Source organism: Lonchura striata, chromosome 10 (assembly GCF_050655825.1).
Source record: "Lonchura striata isolate lonStrDom1 chromosome 10, ASM5065582v1, whole genome shotgun sequence".
Classification (NCBI taxonomy): Eukaryota; Metazoa; Chordata; class Aves; order Passeriformes; family Estrildidae; genus Lonchura; species Lonchura striata.
In genome coordinates, this window is record NC_140712.1 from 15,237,687 (window position 1) to 15,248,863 (window position 11,177).

The window sequence follows — 11,177 nt, forward strand, 5'->3', positions numbered from 1 at the left end:
AAGATGGATAAGGATTCCACACTGAGTAGTGTCAAAGGTTGTGCTGCCAGAGCGAGGTCAGGATGTGTTTTCAGGTCCTAAAACTGGAACAAGAGGCAATCTATAAGGCTGTTCTTTCAAACTGAGAACAATCCAGGTGGAGGACTTGGAGGGATTCTGGAGAGACAAGACTAAATCCCAGTGCTTATGTGTATCATAAAGGAGAAAAGAAAGCACAGTGAGGGGAAAGGTACCTCTCCCAGTGGTCTCAGGTGATATCCATGGTGGAACATCACCCTGCTTAGTGTAACCTGCTCTGATCTGAGGGGCAGGAAATCCACAAAAAGGATCATTGCTGTTTCACATTGCAATGACTGTGAAGCCTTTCCTTTTAGCAGCATGGGACACACAGCATAAGGACTGAAGACTTGTGGGGGTGTAGTATACTCTTTTTTTTTGGGGGGGGGGGGGGGAAGAGAGTTCTCAAAACAATTCTTAGGAAAAGTCCCTGCCTCCCATATCAAATTTGTCCTGTGCTGGTACCTTGTTTTCATGGGTACTGCTAGCACAGTAGCTGGGTGTACTGGTGTAACATCTGCTAGCTTTTACTTGGTTTCGAAAGCTCTTGAGCTTTTTCTCTCCCACAAGTCTCATGTTAATGTGCCTTATATTCATGGCATGGATTACTGTGAGACTTCTGAAAGGTTGATTGAAAATGGGAAAGTGCAGAGGCAGCTCCTCTTAGTGATATGCTATCTTACACATCAAAAGAGCACAGATGAGAACATGAGAGATTGTAAAAACCCTCAGCTGGGAGGAGTTAGATAAACACTCACCAATGACCTGCCTGTTAAACTTTTCCAGCATGTGTGAGTCTGAGAGATAAAGGGAGCTATAAAGGGGGAAGCAGTTGGCAGGGAACCAGACCAAACTGACCACAGCTCCCAGGAGGTGGTGGCCCAGGTTTGAAGAGGTGCATTCCTGAGGAATCAGTATGGAGCCTGAGGAGTACAGACAGAGAGGTGAGTGATGCATGGCTCTTGCAAATAGCTAACATTTGCTTGTGGAGATCAGCTGTTGTAGGGCTGTCAGTGATACCCAAAATTAGGATGGGCTATATACTCTTTAAATGTGCACTCGGCCTTGAGACTTGGATCTCCTAAGGCAAAAATGTGTCCCAGGGTTGAGTTTAAATTAATGGATTTAGTGTCTGGGTAACTTAGCCTTTTTGGTCTTACATCTAAGATGCTGTGGGAAAGCCACAAAATGGTAATTCTGAATAAACTTGTGCTAAGGGGCTAGGCACAATAGGTTTTCACTGGCTTCACACCCTGAGACTGCAGTGGTACTTGGACTGTTCTGGAGATGGAGAGCCAACTTTGGAACAGGGCTGCAGGAGATTGCCTTAAAAAGTGGAGAAAGGGTGTAGAGCTATGCAGCTGATTTCAGAGGATGCAAAAGTGGGTTTGCTATAATGACAAGGAAGTGTAGGACATGAAAATTTAATTCCTGTGAAATACAGTTTCAGTTAATTTGTAGGCAAGAAAATCTAATCTTTCAGTAACCAAACAAACTACTTGTACCATGATTGGGTTTTAAAGGTACATTTGAACTATTTGATGATGGCACTGAAAAAGCCCTGTGAGCCTGTTTTAGAACATTATTAGATGGGACAAATAGGGTGTTGGAGGCAGGAGCTGGGAGCAGTATTCCGATGCTGTTGGAATCTCTGTCCAATGCTAAGGACAGATTGTGTGGAGTGTTAGTGTTTCCCTCACTGAAACTGAAACCACTGGTTTGCCTCTTCCAGGGAAAGAGATGGTGGATTACATTTGCCATTACCTAAGCAATGTGAGAGAGAGACGGGTGACTCCTGATGTACAGCCAGGTTACATGAGAGCCCAGCTGCCAGACTCTGCCCCAATGGACCCTGACAGCTGGGACAACATCTTTGGAGATATAGAGAAGATTATTATGCCAGGGGTAAGAAATAAAATATAGTCATGGCAGGAATAAGCCATTACTACTTGGGGTGAACACCAAATCCTGTGAAGGCACAGATTCTGCAGAACATTGTTCTAGATAAGTAAAGTATCCAAAAATGTAGCATGAATCTTGTAGATGTTATGTCCATAGTTGTGTTCCTAACTCCAATTTTAGGAGTTAGATTGTGAATGTATTTTTTAACTACTTTGTATATAACTCATATTTGCTTATAGGGAAACAAATTCAGCAGTATGAGAAAATCTTAAGCTTCACAATGTCTCTACCTGCTTAACCATATACTCTTAATTCCAGAGATGTGGAAACTGGGCACAGCAATGTGAAACAACTCTTGCCCAACTTCATGAACATACAAGGCTTGTCTCCTGTGCTTTGAATATAAAATTCTACTTCCTCTTGTACATGGATACTGCAGATTCTGCTAAGGGAATTCATATTACCAAATTGCATGTTTTATGTAAGAAGCTTTTTCAAAGCCTGTTCTCAAATTTTTTTGTAGATGTTTGCAGAAACTTGATCTGATGTAGGAGAGGCAATCAGATTACATGTACTTATGCTGGTGTCCCACACACAAGCTCATTCAGGTTTATAGGAGGGTTTATATAGTTGTAAAGTGCTGTATGTAGCTAAAGGCAACTTGTTGTTTGACAAAATGAGCAACTTTGTTGCAAGGATTACCTTTATAAAGATAAATATTTTGATAAATATTTCTGACTCTGGTCTTTCAAACATGGCACAACATTCTTTGCTGTTCAGAATCTTTGTCTGCCTGTTTAATTCAGATAAATGCTTTTGCTGTTATTTGCAATTTATCTGTTAATAATGCAGTGTTTTCATCTGCTAGTGCTGCTCCCCTGTTGATATTATCTGTGCAGCTCTCTGCTAGCAGATATAGAGTTGCATATATTATCTTACTGTAATGATTTTCTCTCACTTTAAACAGATAGTAACCACTACATCTCATGCAATATGAGATCTCATGCAATCATGAGATAGTAACCATTACATCTCATGAAAATTTTGTGACATTTTCAAACTGAACTTCTACCTAATTCTGTTCTAGGTAGTCCATTGGCAAAGTCCACACATGCATGCCTACTTTCCAGCTCTAACTTCCTGGCCTTCGCTCCTTGGAGATATGTTGGCTGACGCAATTAACTGCTTGGGATTCACATGGGTAAATTTTCTGGGGCTATTTTAGACATTCCTCTCCTGTGTGTAATATGCAAGAGCAGGTCTTAGTCATTCTTTCTTGTTCTTTCAGTAAAATTATTTGTTTTAACCAACTGTGTGTTGTTGCATAAATGAAAATTGTCACTTAAAAAAAAAACTCAAAAGAACATATAAGAACAAGCATTACCTAGTAGTAAGAGGTGAATGAAAAAAAATATACTAGAAATGTCTGTTTTCAAATTCTTTGCATATCCCACTGAGCATTGTTCCTTGTCATCTAGTCTCAGTGCCAAGACTCTTACACAAGCAGTGTAAGCAATAGAGCAGCCACCATCCATGACTGCAGGCTAGATTGGGCTCCATTCCAGTTCTCCTGCTCCTTTGAGAGAACACACTTCCTATTTTTCCTCTTCTGAAAATAATTGTTTGATATCCTGGGCCAGAATATCTACGTATTTTGTATCCTCCTGCAGCAGCTACAGAGCGCTACGTGCTTATGACTCTGCACACCACAGTAGTTTCTAAAGCCAGTGTTTTCCCCAGTCCCAAAGTTGCCCAGATTTTTAGATGTGTGTCTCTGTAAGAAAGTAGAAGCTCATAAACCTATAAGAAATTGGTTGGTGTGGTCTCTATGTAGCTGTATGAGATTAGCTTGTTGCTTCTCTTAGCTCTCAGTTGATGAGGGATCAGTGCCCAAAGTGAATTACAGCCTGATTCTCCTGTTTGAATTTTTCCTAGGCCTCCAGCCCAGCCTGTACAGAACTGGAAATGAATGTGATGGATTGGTTGGCTAAAATGCTGGGCCTTCCAAATAAATTCCTGCACCACCATCCTGATAGTGTGGGTGGAGGAGTATTACAGGTAGGGGAGATTAGAGATGGCCTTATCAACATTTGTTTTCAAGTGAATTTCTCTTTGGGTGATAGTTTTCCTAGGGACAAAACCAACAAAATTTTCTATATGGCTCTGAATCCAAATTTGGCATTATTTTCCCAAATTTTAGTATTAAAAGTGGTAGATTATAGAATAGAAACTGCTATTGCTTTTAGTGCTCTGTTATGGACAAACAGCAGGTATTCTTGTGGTCTTTTTAAAGATAAATGAGTCAGATTTAATTTCTTTCATCTGTTTCACATCACCAAATTTTGCACTAAAGTGATTCTTGCAAAATTAGAGAAGGAATCCTTATCACCATCCTTCTGCCACAGTCCTTAGCCACACAAGAAGTTATTTTTCCTTTTTCTCCTGTCTACTTTTTGTCTCTGAGAGGTGCAAGATCAAGGCCTGAGCTGTTACCTCCTTCCAGAAGGCATAAGCAAGAGTTCCCTGGAATCAGTGCTTCATCTTTGTTATTATAAGGGGCTTTGATCATGTTTGTAATTTCATGGGAAATACTATGTTTTATTTGTGGAACAAAAGGAAAACGTGGTTTATTTACTCCCCAGAACTCAGTGCTGCACGTTAAAATATACAGCAGTTAAAAGGCTTTGTTTTGTGTTGCTGGCGTAGAGAACTGCTCATCAGCTAATGACTCTCCACTGCGTCAGAGAAAAGCAGGAGTAGGAATAACAGAGGGGGTGGGCAGCTGGGCACTTCACTGATTTCAGCAGATCCCTGGCAAAATAGCAATGCAGTAGCAGTTGCAGTAAATGAGCAATGTCTTTGCAGAGCACTGTGAGTGAATCAACCTTGGTTGCACTGCTGGCAGCAAGGAAGAACAAAATTCTGGAGATGAAGGTTTCTGAGCCAGACACTGATGAGTCCTCGCTCAATTCTCGCCTCGTCGCTTATGCTTCTGATCAAGTAGGTTCTTATGATTCCAAGGAAGACAAATTGCTTCTGTTGTCTCACTCAGCCTTTGCCATGTGAAGTCACATTTCTGTACAACACCACAAGAGTTCCTCACAAGTGTGGGCCAGCTCCCCTAGTACTGCTTTCTGCAGATGGGGAAGCTGAATCAGTGTGAGGTGAGGTTTTTAGGGTCTTGGCAGTCCTCAAGAGATTGTTTCACATGACTGATTTCTGCACTTCCTTCCTCTTCTTCACAAAGCCTTACTCCAGGAGCTATGTGCTGAGCTCATGCTGTTCCTTCCCAGCCTCCTTCCCCTCAGAGACAGGCGTGCTCAAGGCACTGTTACCTAAATGCTGCTCCTGGCTGGGGGCTCCACTGTTGGCTTTTGCCAGCAAGCTTGTTCTGTCCTTGGCTTCCTGAGCCGGGCAGTTATAGTCCCCTGGGAAAACAGGAGAGACGCTCGTGCTCAGTCTCTCTTAGTATAACTAAAAGGACTGTGTCTTGTAAGGTGTTTTGCTCTATCCAGAAGTAAACACGCTTCAGGGGATTTATCTTCTTATGGCAGGGAGGGGGGAATAAACTGAGGTTGATTCATTTCTAGAGGCTCCTTTGAGAGCTGAGTTATGACAAATGGCCCTCCAAACACAAGATGAGGGTGCCTATTGTTATATTTTAGAAACCAGTACTCAAGTAAAATGAAGCATTCTTTGGAATTACATTGTACAATTTCTTACAGTTACTCACAAAGAAGATGCCTTCAGACTTGTATTAATAGGGATTACAATAAGGTCGTTATCTTTGTATTTCTTGCCACCACTGTCTTTCATAAAGCCATAACATACCACAGCTGTTTAGCCTCAGAACTTGAGTTCTTACTGTTTTTCTTATTTTAAAGGCACATTCCTCTGTAGAAAAGGCTGGCTTGATTTCTCTTGTGAAGATAAAATTTCTGCCTGTGGATGAGAACTTTTCCCTCAGAGGTGAAACTTTGAAGAAAGCCATTGCAGAAGACAGAAAAAAAGGCCTAGTGCCAGTCTTTGTATGTTCAACTTTCTGGCTGGGGGTATTGACATAGTGTTATATTCTTAATGTCAACATGAAATTACATATTAAAAATTTTCTGTTGTGTTAAAATACATTAGCTGAAGGTTCAAATGTGTACAAGAATTTCTATTTTATTAAATAAAAAGTTTTAATGTTTTGACTGCCTGCAATAAGATGCCCACATTTAAAGTGTTACATCCATGTATTAAAAGAAACCAAATCCATTTTAACAGATTTGTTTTTTTCTAGGTTTGTGCAACTTTGGGTACAACTGGTGTCTGTGCTTTTGACAATCTCTCAGAATTGGGTCCAGTTTGTAAGTGTTCTGGTTTGTTTTTATTTTTTTTTTCCCTGAGTTTGATCTATGAAAGTATCTAGAAGATAGGCTTAGACTTTTTATACCAAAATGAAGGAGAGCTGAGTTTTTCAGACATGTCTCAGGAATGACTGAAGTCAGTACAAGACTGCAGTGATTTCTTTAAGATTTAGATTAGGATGCTGAAATTCATTCTAGTCTTAGACTTTTTATACCAAAATGAAGGAGAGCTGAGTTTTTCAGACATGTCTCAGGAATGACTGAAGTCAGTACAAGACTGCAGTGATTTCTTTAAGATTTAGATTAGGATGCTGAAATTCATTCTATTTGAGATGGATGGAATTTGCCAAGTTGATAAATCTTTAATGTGGTTATTCAGGAAATACAGACTGTGTGGTACTGTTGTAGGATGGACACATTAATATTTAATCTAGCAAAGGAGTTCTGAAGGTAGATTCTGGTAGGGCATCCTGTGGCTCAAACAATATATGTAAATTTGTCATGGTTGCAAATTCTATTCCAGCATAAATTTGGACCAGCAGCTACTGAAGATCTGAGGATCTTTCTTTTATGGGTCAGATTGTGGCTTCTATTTCTTGGCCTTTTTTTGCTTGCCACTATATCTTTATTTTGGCTTTGTGCAACTGAGGGGTACTGGGGAATTTCACTTAGTGAAAGAGCAAGTGAGAGAAATCAAATGCTAAAAAGACTCACTCACATAAAATATAGAATAGTGAATTTTATTACAGAGTCCGCCTGGTTTCAGCATTATCCTATAGTTTGACATTATGGATCCACACTTTAGAATAAAACTAGGTTGTCAATTGCTTGTCTGTCTCCTCCAAAACACTGCACCTGGTTTGCAGAGAGGAGAGATTAGCATGCACTTTGATTCCCTACATCCCTTACATAACAACAATCTCAATTCCAACAGGTGATGCTGAGGGACTCTGGCTCCATATTGATGCTGCATATGCAGGAACAGCATTTATATGTCCTGAATTTCGATTGTTTTTGGATGGAATTGAATATGCAGATTCCTTTACTTTTAATCCTTCTAAGTGGATGATGGTCCATTTTGACTGCACTGGATTTTGGTGAGTATTGTCTAAACACAAACAACACCAAAAGGACAACTTGTAAATTGCAAAGTTTTTCTCTGCACTTACTTTGCTAAATCTAGTTCCTTCTGTCAACCCATAGGGTTAAAGATAAATACAAGTTGCATCAAACCTTCAGTGTTAACCCTGTCTACCTCAGACATGCCAATTCAGGAGCTGCAATTGACTTCATGGTAAGTTATTATTTAAGTTGATATTTTATATTGCCTATAAAGTTTTCAATTAGACTGTGAAATTTTTCTCACATTCTGGAGTATGCTTATCTTATAGCTGGTCTTACTATGTAAACCAAATTGTACTGAGTTCCTAATGCAGAGAACGTAGCGAAAGTAGCAAGACTTTGCAGTAAGCTCTGGTCATGAAAATTAATTCTAAAATTGTTTTCAGATTGAAATACTTAAGATTTTTACATAGATGCAGATCCAGCCTTGCCTTTCTAATGCAAAGGGTCATTTCTGTGTATTGTGTTGCTGTAGTAATTCCTACTGATGCCATTTTGGTTGGATTTCTTGTATCTCTGATATGTAATAAAAGAGAGAAAGGAGTAAACAATGGAAAAGCCATGCGCTGAAGCAGTAGGAGAATGAATTACATTTTTTCTTCAGATTAAGGTATTCGTAGGAGAGCTAAGAGATATTTCACTGCAGATACATCTTACAGCAGATTTCAGTACAGTAATACAAAGGAATATTCACTGCCAATTATTTCTGCTATGATCTCACCCTAGTCCTGAAAAGATAATTGTTTTCTTGAAATCAATAGTGCTTTTCACTGGTGGAGAGATGGAGGGATGGAAAAAAGGATATTGAGTCCCTCTTGTGGTTAAATTGGATCCTGCACGTGATTGTGCAGCTTCCCTGAAATACTCCTTTATACGTTTCCTCACTCTTTTCCTCGGAGCAGGTGTTGCTTTGTCTGGAACTGTCTAGCCCAATATCAAATCTTGCTATTTATAGTTGGTTTGGGAAAATGTTCAGGAAATTACAGGAGCTGAAGCGATCACTAGCCAGTCCTAAAGTATAAATGACCACATATTAAATTGATTATGCTCTTAAATGCAAAAAGTTGTTGTTATAAGCTGGTAATTAATTTAAAATTCTATGCATATCTAAGCCATAAATTAAGGGGAATAGCCAATACCTTATTTTTGCAAATAATTGAAAAAATGGTGACACAGTGTTTCTTTGATGGCTGTTTCCTAGGCTGTTCAGATTTTCAGTAATATGACACTATTCATCTCAAGAGAGGTTTCTGACCTGAGTCTGAAGCAAGAGGTGGAAGGGGAACTCTCCTTTCTGTTGTTTCTGCACTCACTGATGCACAGCTCTGTTTTCACAGCACTGGCAGATTCCACTGAGTCGTCGATTTCGTTCTTTGAAGCTGTGGTTCGTGCTTCGTTCATTTGGGGTGAAAAAGCTTCAAGCTCATGTCCGACAGGTGTGTGAATTACCAATGTGTTGTGTTCAGTTCTTGGTAGGTGAAATTAGTGCACTCAGAGATGCAGAGATGAGAAACAGAAATCCTCTCACACACAAAGCTTGCATGTGAATTCTAAATGCGTGCTGGTTTTACTCTAAAATAATCTGTAAAGATTGACTGTGTGGATAAAACATTTCCTGTCCCCTTCTTGACAGCACTGGCCAATGGAAAGGGACTTGGTCACTGCCTTCTGCACTTTACTGAGCCCTAATCTGGAGAAGCTTTCTTTGAGGTCAAGTGGCAGCTGTTTGGGAGGCAGGCTGTGAGGAATAACTGAGCCACCACTGTGAAAATGTACAGGCTTAAGACTTTGAGGAGTGTAAATACGAGGGGTCACATTGTGGCTCAATGGTTGCTGCAAAAAGGACTCTAATATGAGAAAGCACATTCTGTCTTCAAACCTCCTATATTAAATCCCTATGTATAGGCCAGTTATTCATGTTCATTGTCAAGGGTTTGGGCAAATAGAGACAGACTTTAAAATTCTTAGCTTTGATGTCGTCTTTCTGTTTGCTTTTTTTCGTGCATTGGAGTGATGTGTTTTAGTAAGGAAAGGAATTCCTTTTAACTACCCAGTTTAGCATCTTACAAGTGGGTTTGTGACAAACAAATAGATGACTTTTTTTCCCCCTTAATTGTAGGGTACTGAAACAGCCAAATTCTTTGAATCCCTGGTTAAAAGTGACCCACTCTTTGAAATTCCTGCCAAGAGACATCTTGGGCTGGTTGTATTTCGCCTAAAGGTAAAGATTGGCCCTTTTGCACATCCCTTTGGAATGAGCTGACCACAGCTGATCTCTCCTCAGACATTAATAACTGTGAATATATTTCCATTTAAGAATTTGTGATTGCTATTCTTAGATATGTTTGGATGTCACTGGAAGTTCTAACTATAGTATTTTTTTATTATTCATATTTAAAACAGGGTCCCAATTGGCTGACAGAAAAACTCCTGAAAGAACTAAGCCGTTCTGGCAGACTCTTCCTCATTCCAGCAACCATCCATGACAAGTTCATCATCCGCTTTACTGTGACATCTCAGTTCACAACCAGGGAAGATATTCTGCAGGACTGGAGCATCATTCAACACACTGCAGCCCAAATCATTGGCCAGAATTATGGGTTGCACTACATCAGTTCTGGTGATGGAGCAGGAATCCCCACTACAATAGTTCAGCCTACTTCTGATGCCATTAGCAATGTTCCTCAGCTTTACTTAGATGAAGGGAAATACAAAACACCTTCTAGGAAAACAGTAGTACAGCCTAAGAAATTATCAGTAAGTCCCAGTCAGTGTGTGATTAGTCAGCAAGTAAAAGGTCAAGAGGATCCTCTGGATGACTGTTTTCCAGAAGATGTCCAAAATGTTACCAAACATAAGTTAACCTCTTTTTTATTCAGTTATTTATCTGTTCAAGGCAAGAAAAGGACAGGACGTTCCCTTAGCTGCACCAGTGTGCCAGTGACTGGTAATCTGGAGCAATGTAACCCCAAAGCAGCAGCCACTGACAAGAAGGAGTCTCGTGCAAATGCCAGAGTTCTTTCCAGGCTGCCTGAAGACATGATGATGTTCAAAAAAGGTGCCTTTAAAAAACTAATTAAATTCTACAGTGTCCCAAGCTTTCCAGAGTGTAGCATTCAGTGTGGCCTTCAGCTGCCTTGTTGTCCTCTGCAGGCCATTGTTTAACAAGTAAGAGAGCTTGGTCCTTAGAAAGAGAACCAAAGTTTGCTTATTCACATGCAATACTACCAGTTCTTTTGTTCAAAATGTAAACAGTGGCAATGACCACTGAGAAAATGCCTGTGCTTTTACTGGTGAAAACCTCATGTATTTATAGATTAAAGTGTCAAATAAATCTTGTAGGCCTATAACATGAAACCTTCTGTTTTGTAGACTGTGGTAAAGAAAATGCCAATTTCTACCTTACCAGTCCTGGTAATCCAGCTGGAAACCACTTTAGGCTGGAAGCACTTTGACAAAGTATGTTGGCCCCAGGAGGTGATAAACAATCCAGGTCTCTATTTGCACCACTGTGGTTCTTTTTGGTTTTTTTTTTTTTTTTTTTTTTGGAGATGGGGTGATGTTGATACCTTGACTTAAACTCTCTAGACTGATGTGAGGATCTGTGTGTGCAGACAATGCCAACATCAGTTTTGAACTGTGTGGAAAGAAGGGTGTAACCTCTAAGAGATTTTGCTGCAGGAGGACAATTTTCCCAGAGTTAAACACACCAGCCCTGCCAGCCCCCCTGTTCTAATCAGCTGAGGG

The 11,177-nt window shown here is 40.1% G+C and overlaps 1 protein-coding gene across 3 annotated transcripts; it reads left to right on the plus strand.

Annotated features, from left to right (window-relative positions):
• The first annotated feature begins 827 nt into the window (after window positions 1-827).
• On the plus strand, window positions 828-10,784 carry LOC146766537 (histidine decarboxylase-like). 3 transcript variants are annotated; one of them, XM_085588819.1, is made up of 12 exons: window positions 828-1,001; window positions 1,790-1,962; window positions 3,047-3,160; window positions 3,895-4,017; window positions 4,825-4,959; window positions 5,844-5,987; window positions 6,242-6,308; window positions 7,243-7,405; window positions 7,512-7,602; window positions 8,768-8,866; window positions 9,550-9,651; window positions 9,834-10,784. In XM_085588819.1, the coding sequence occupies exons 1-12, from the start codon at window positions 974-976 to the stop codon at window positions 10,593-10,595; spliced, it is 2,001 nt and encodes a 666-aa protein (XP_085444945.1). In that variant the 5' UTR covers window positions 828-973; the 3' UTR covers window positions 10,596-10,784. The 3 variants fall into 3 exon arrangements, with proteins under 3 accessions (XP_085444945.1, XP_085444944.1, XP_085444946.1); XM_085588818.1 differs by having other exon boundaries at window positions 5,844-6,011; window positions 9,834-10,738; XM_085588820.1 differs by lacking the exons at window positions 828-1,001; window positions 1,790-1,962 and adding an exon at window positions 2,297-2,440 and having other exon boundaries at window positions 5,844-6,011; window positions 9,834-10,738.
• Window positions 10,785-11,177: the final 393 nt, after the last annotated feature.

What these genes read in the sequence shown, in the direction of transcription:
- LOC146766537 (XM_085588818.1), top strand. Translation starts at nt 974, where the DNA reads ATGGAGCCTGAGGAGTACAGACAGAGAG. An exon ending in CTCAGAATTGGGTCCAGTTT is followed by an intron (nt 6,309 to 7,242) that starts GTAAGTGTTCTG and finishes CAATTCCAACAG; the next exon opens with GTGATGCTGAGGGACTCTGG. An exon ending in TTCAAGCTCATGTCCGACAG is followed by an intron (nt 8,867 to 9,549) that starts GTGTGTGAATTA and finishes CCTTAATTGTAG; the next exon opens with GGTACTGAAACAGCCAAATT.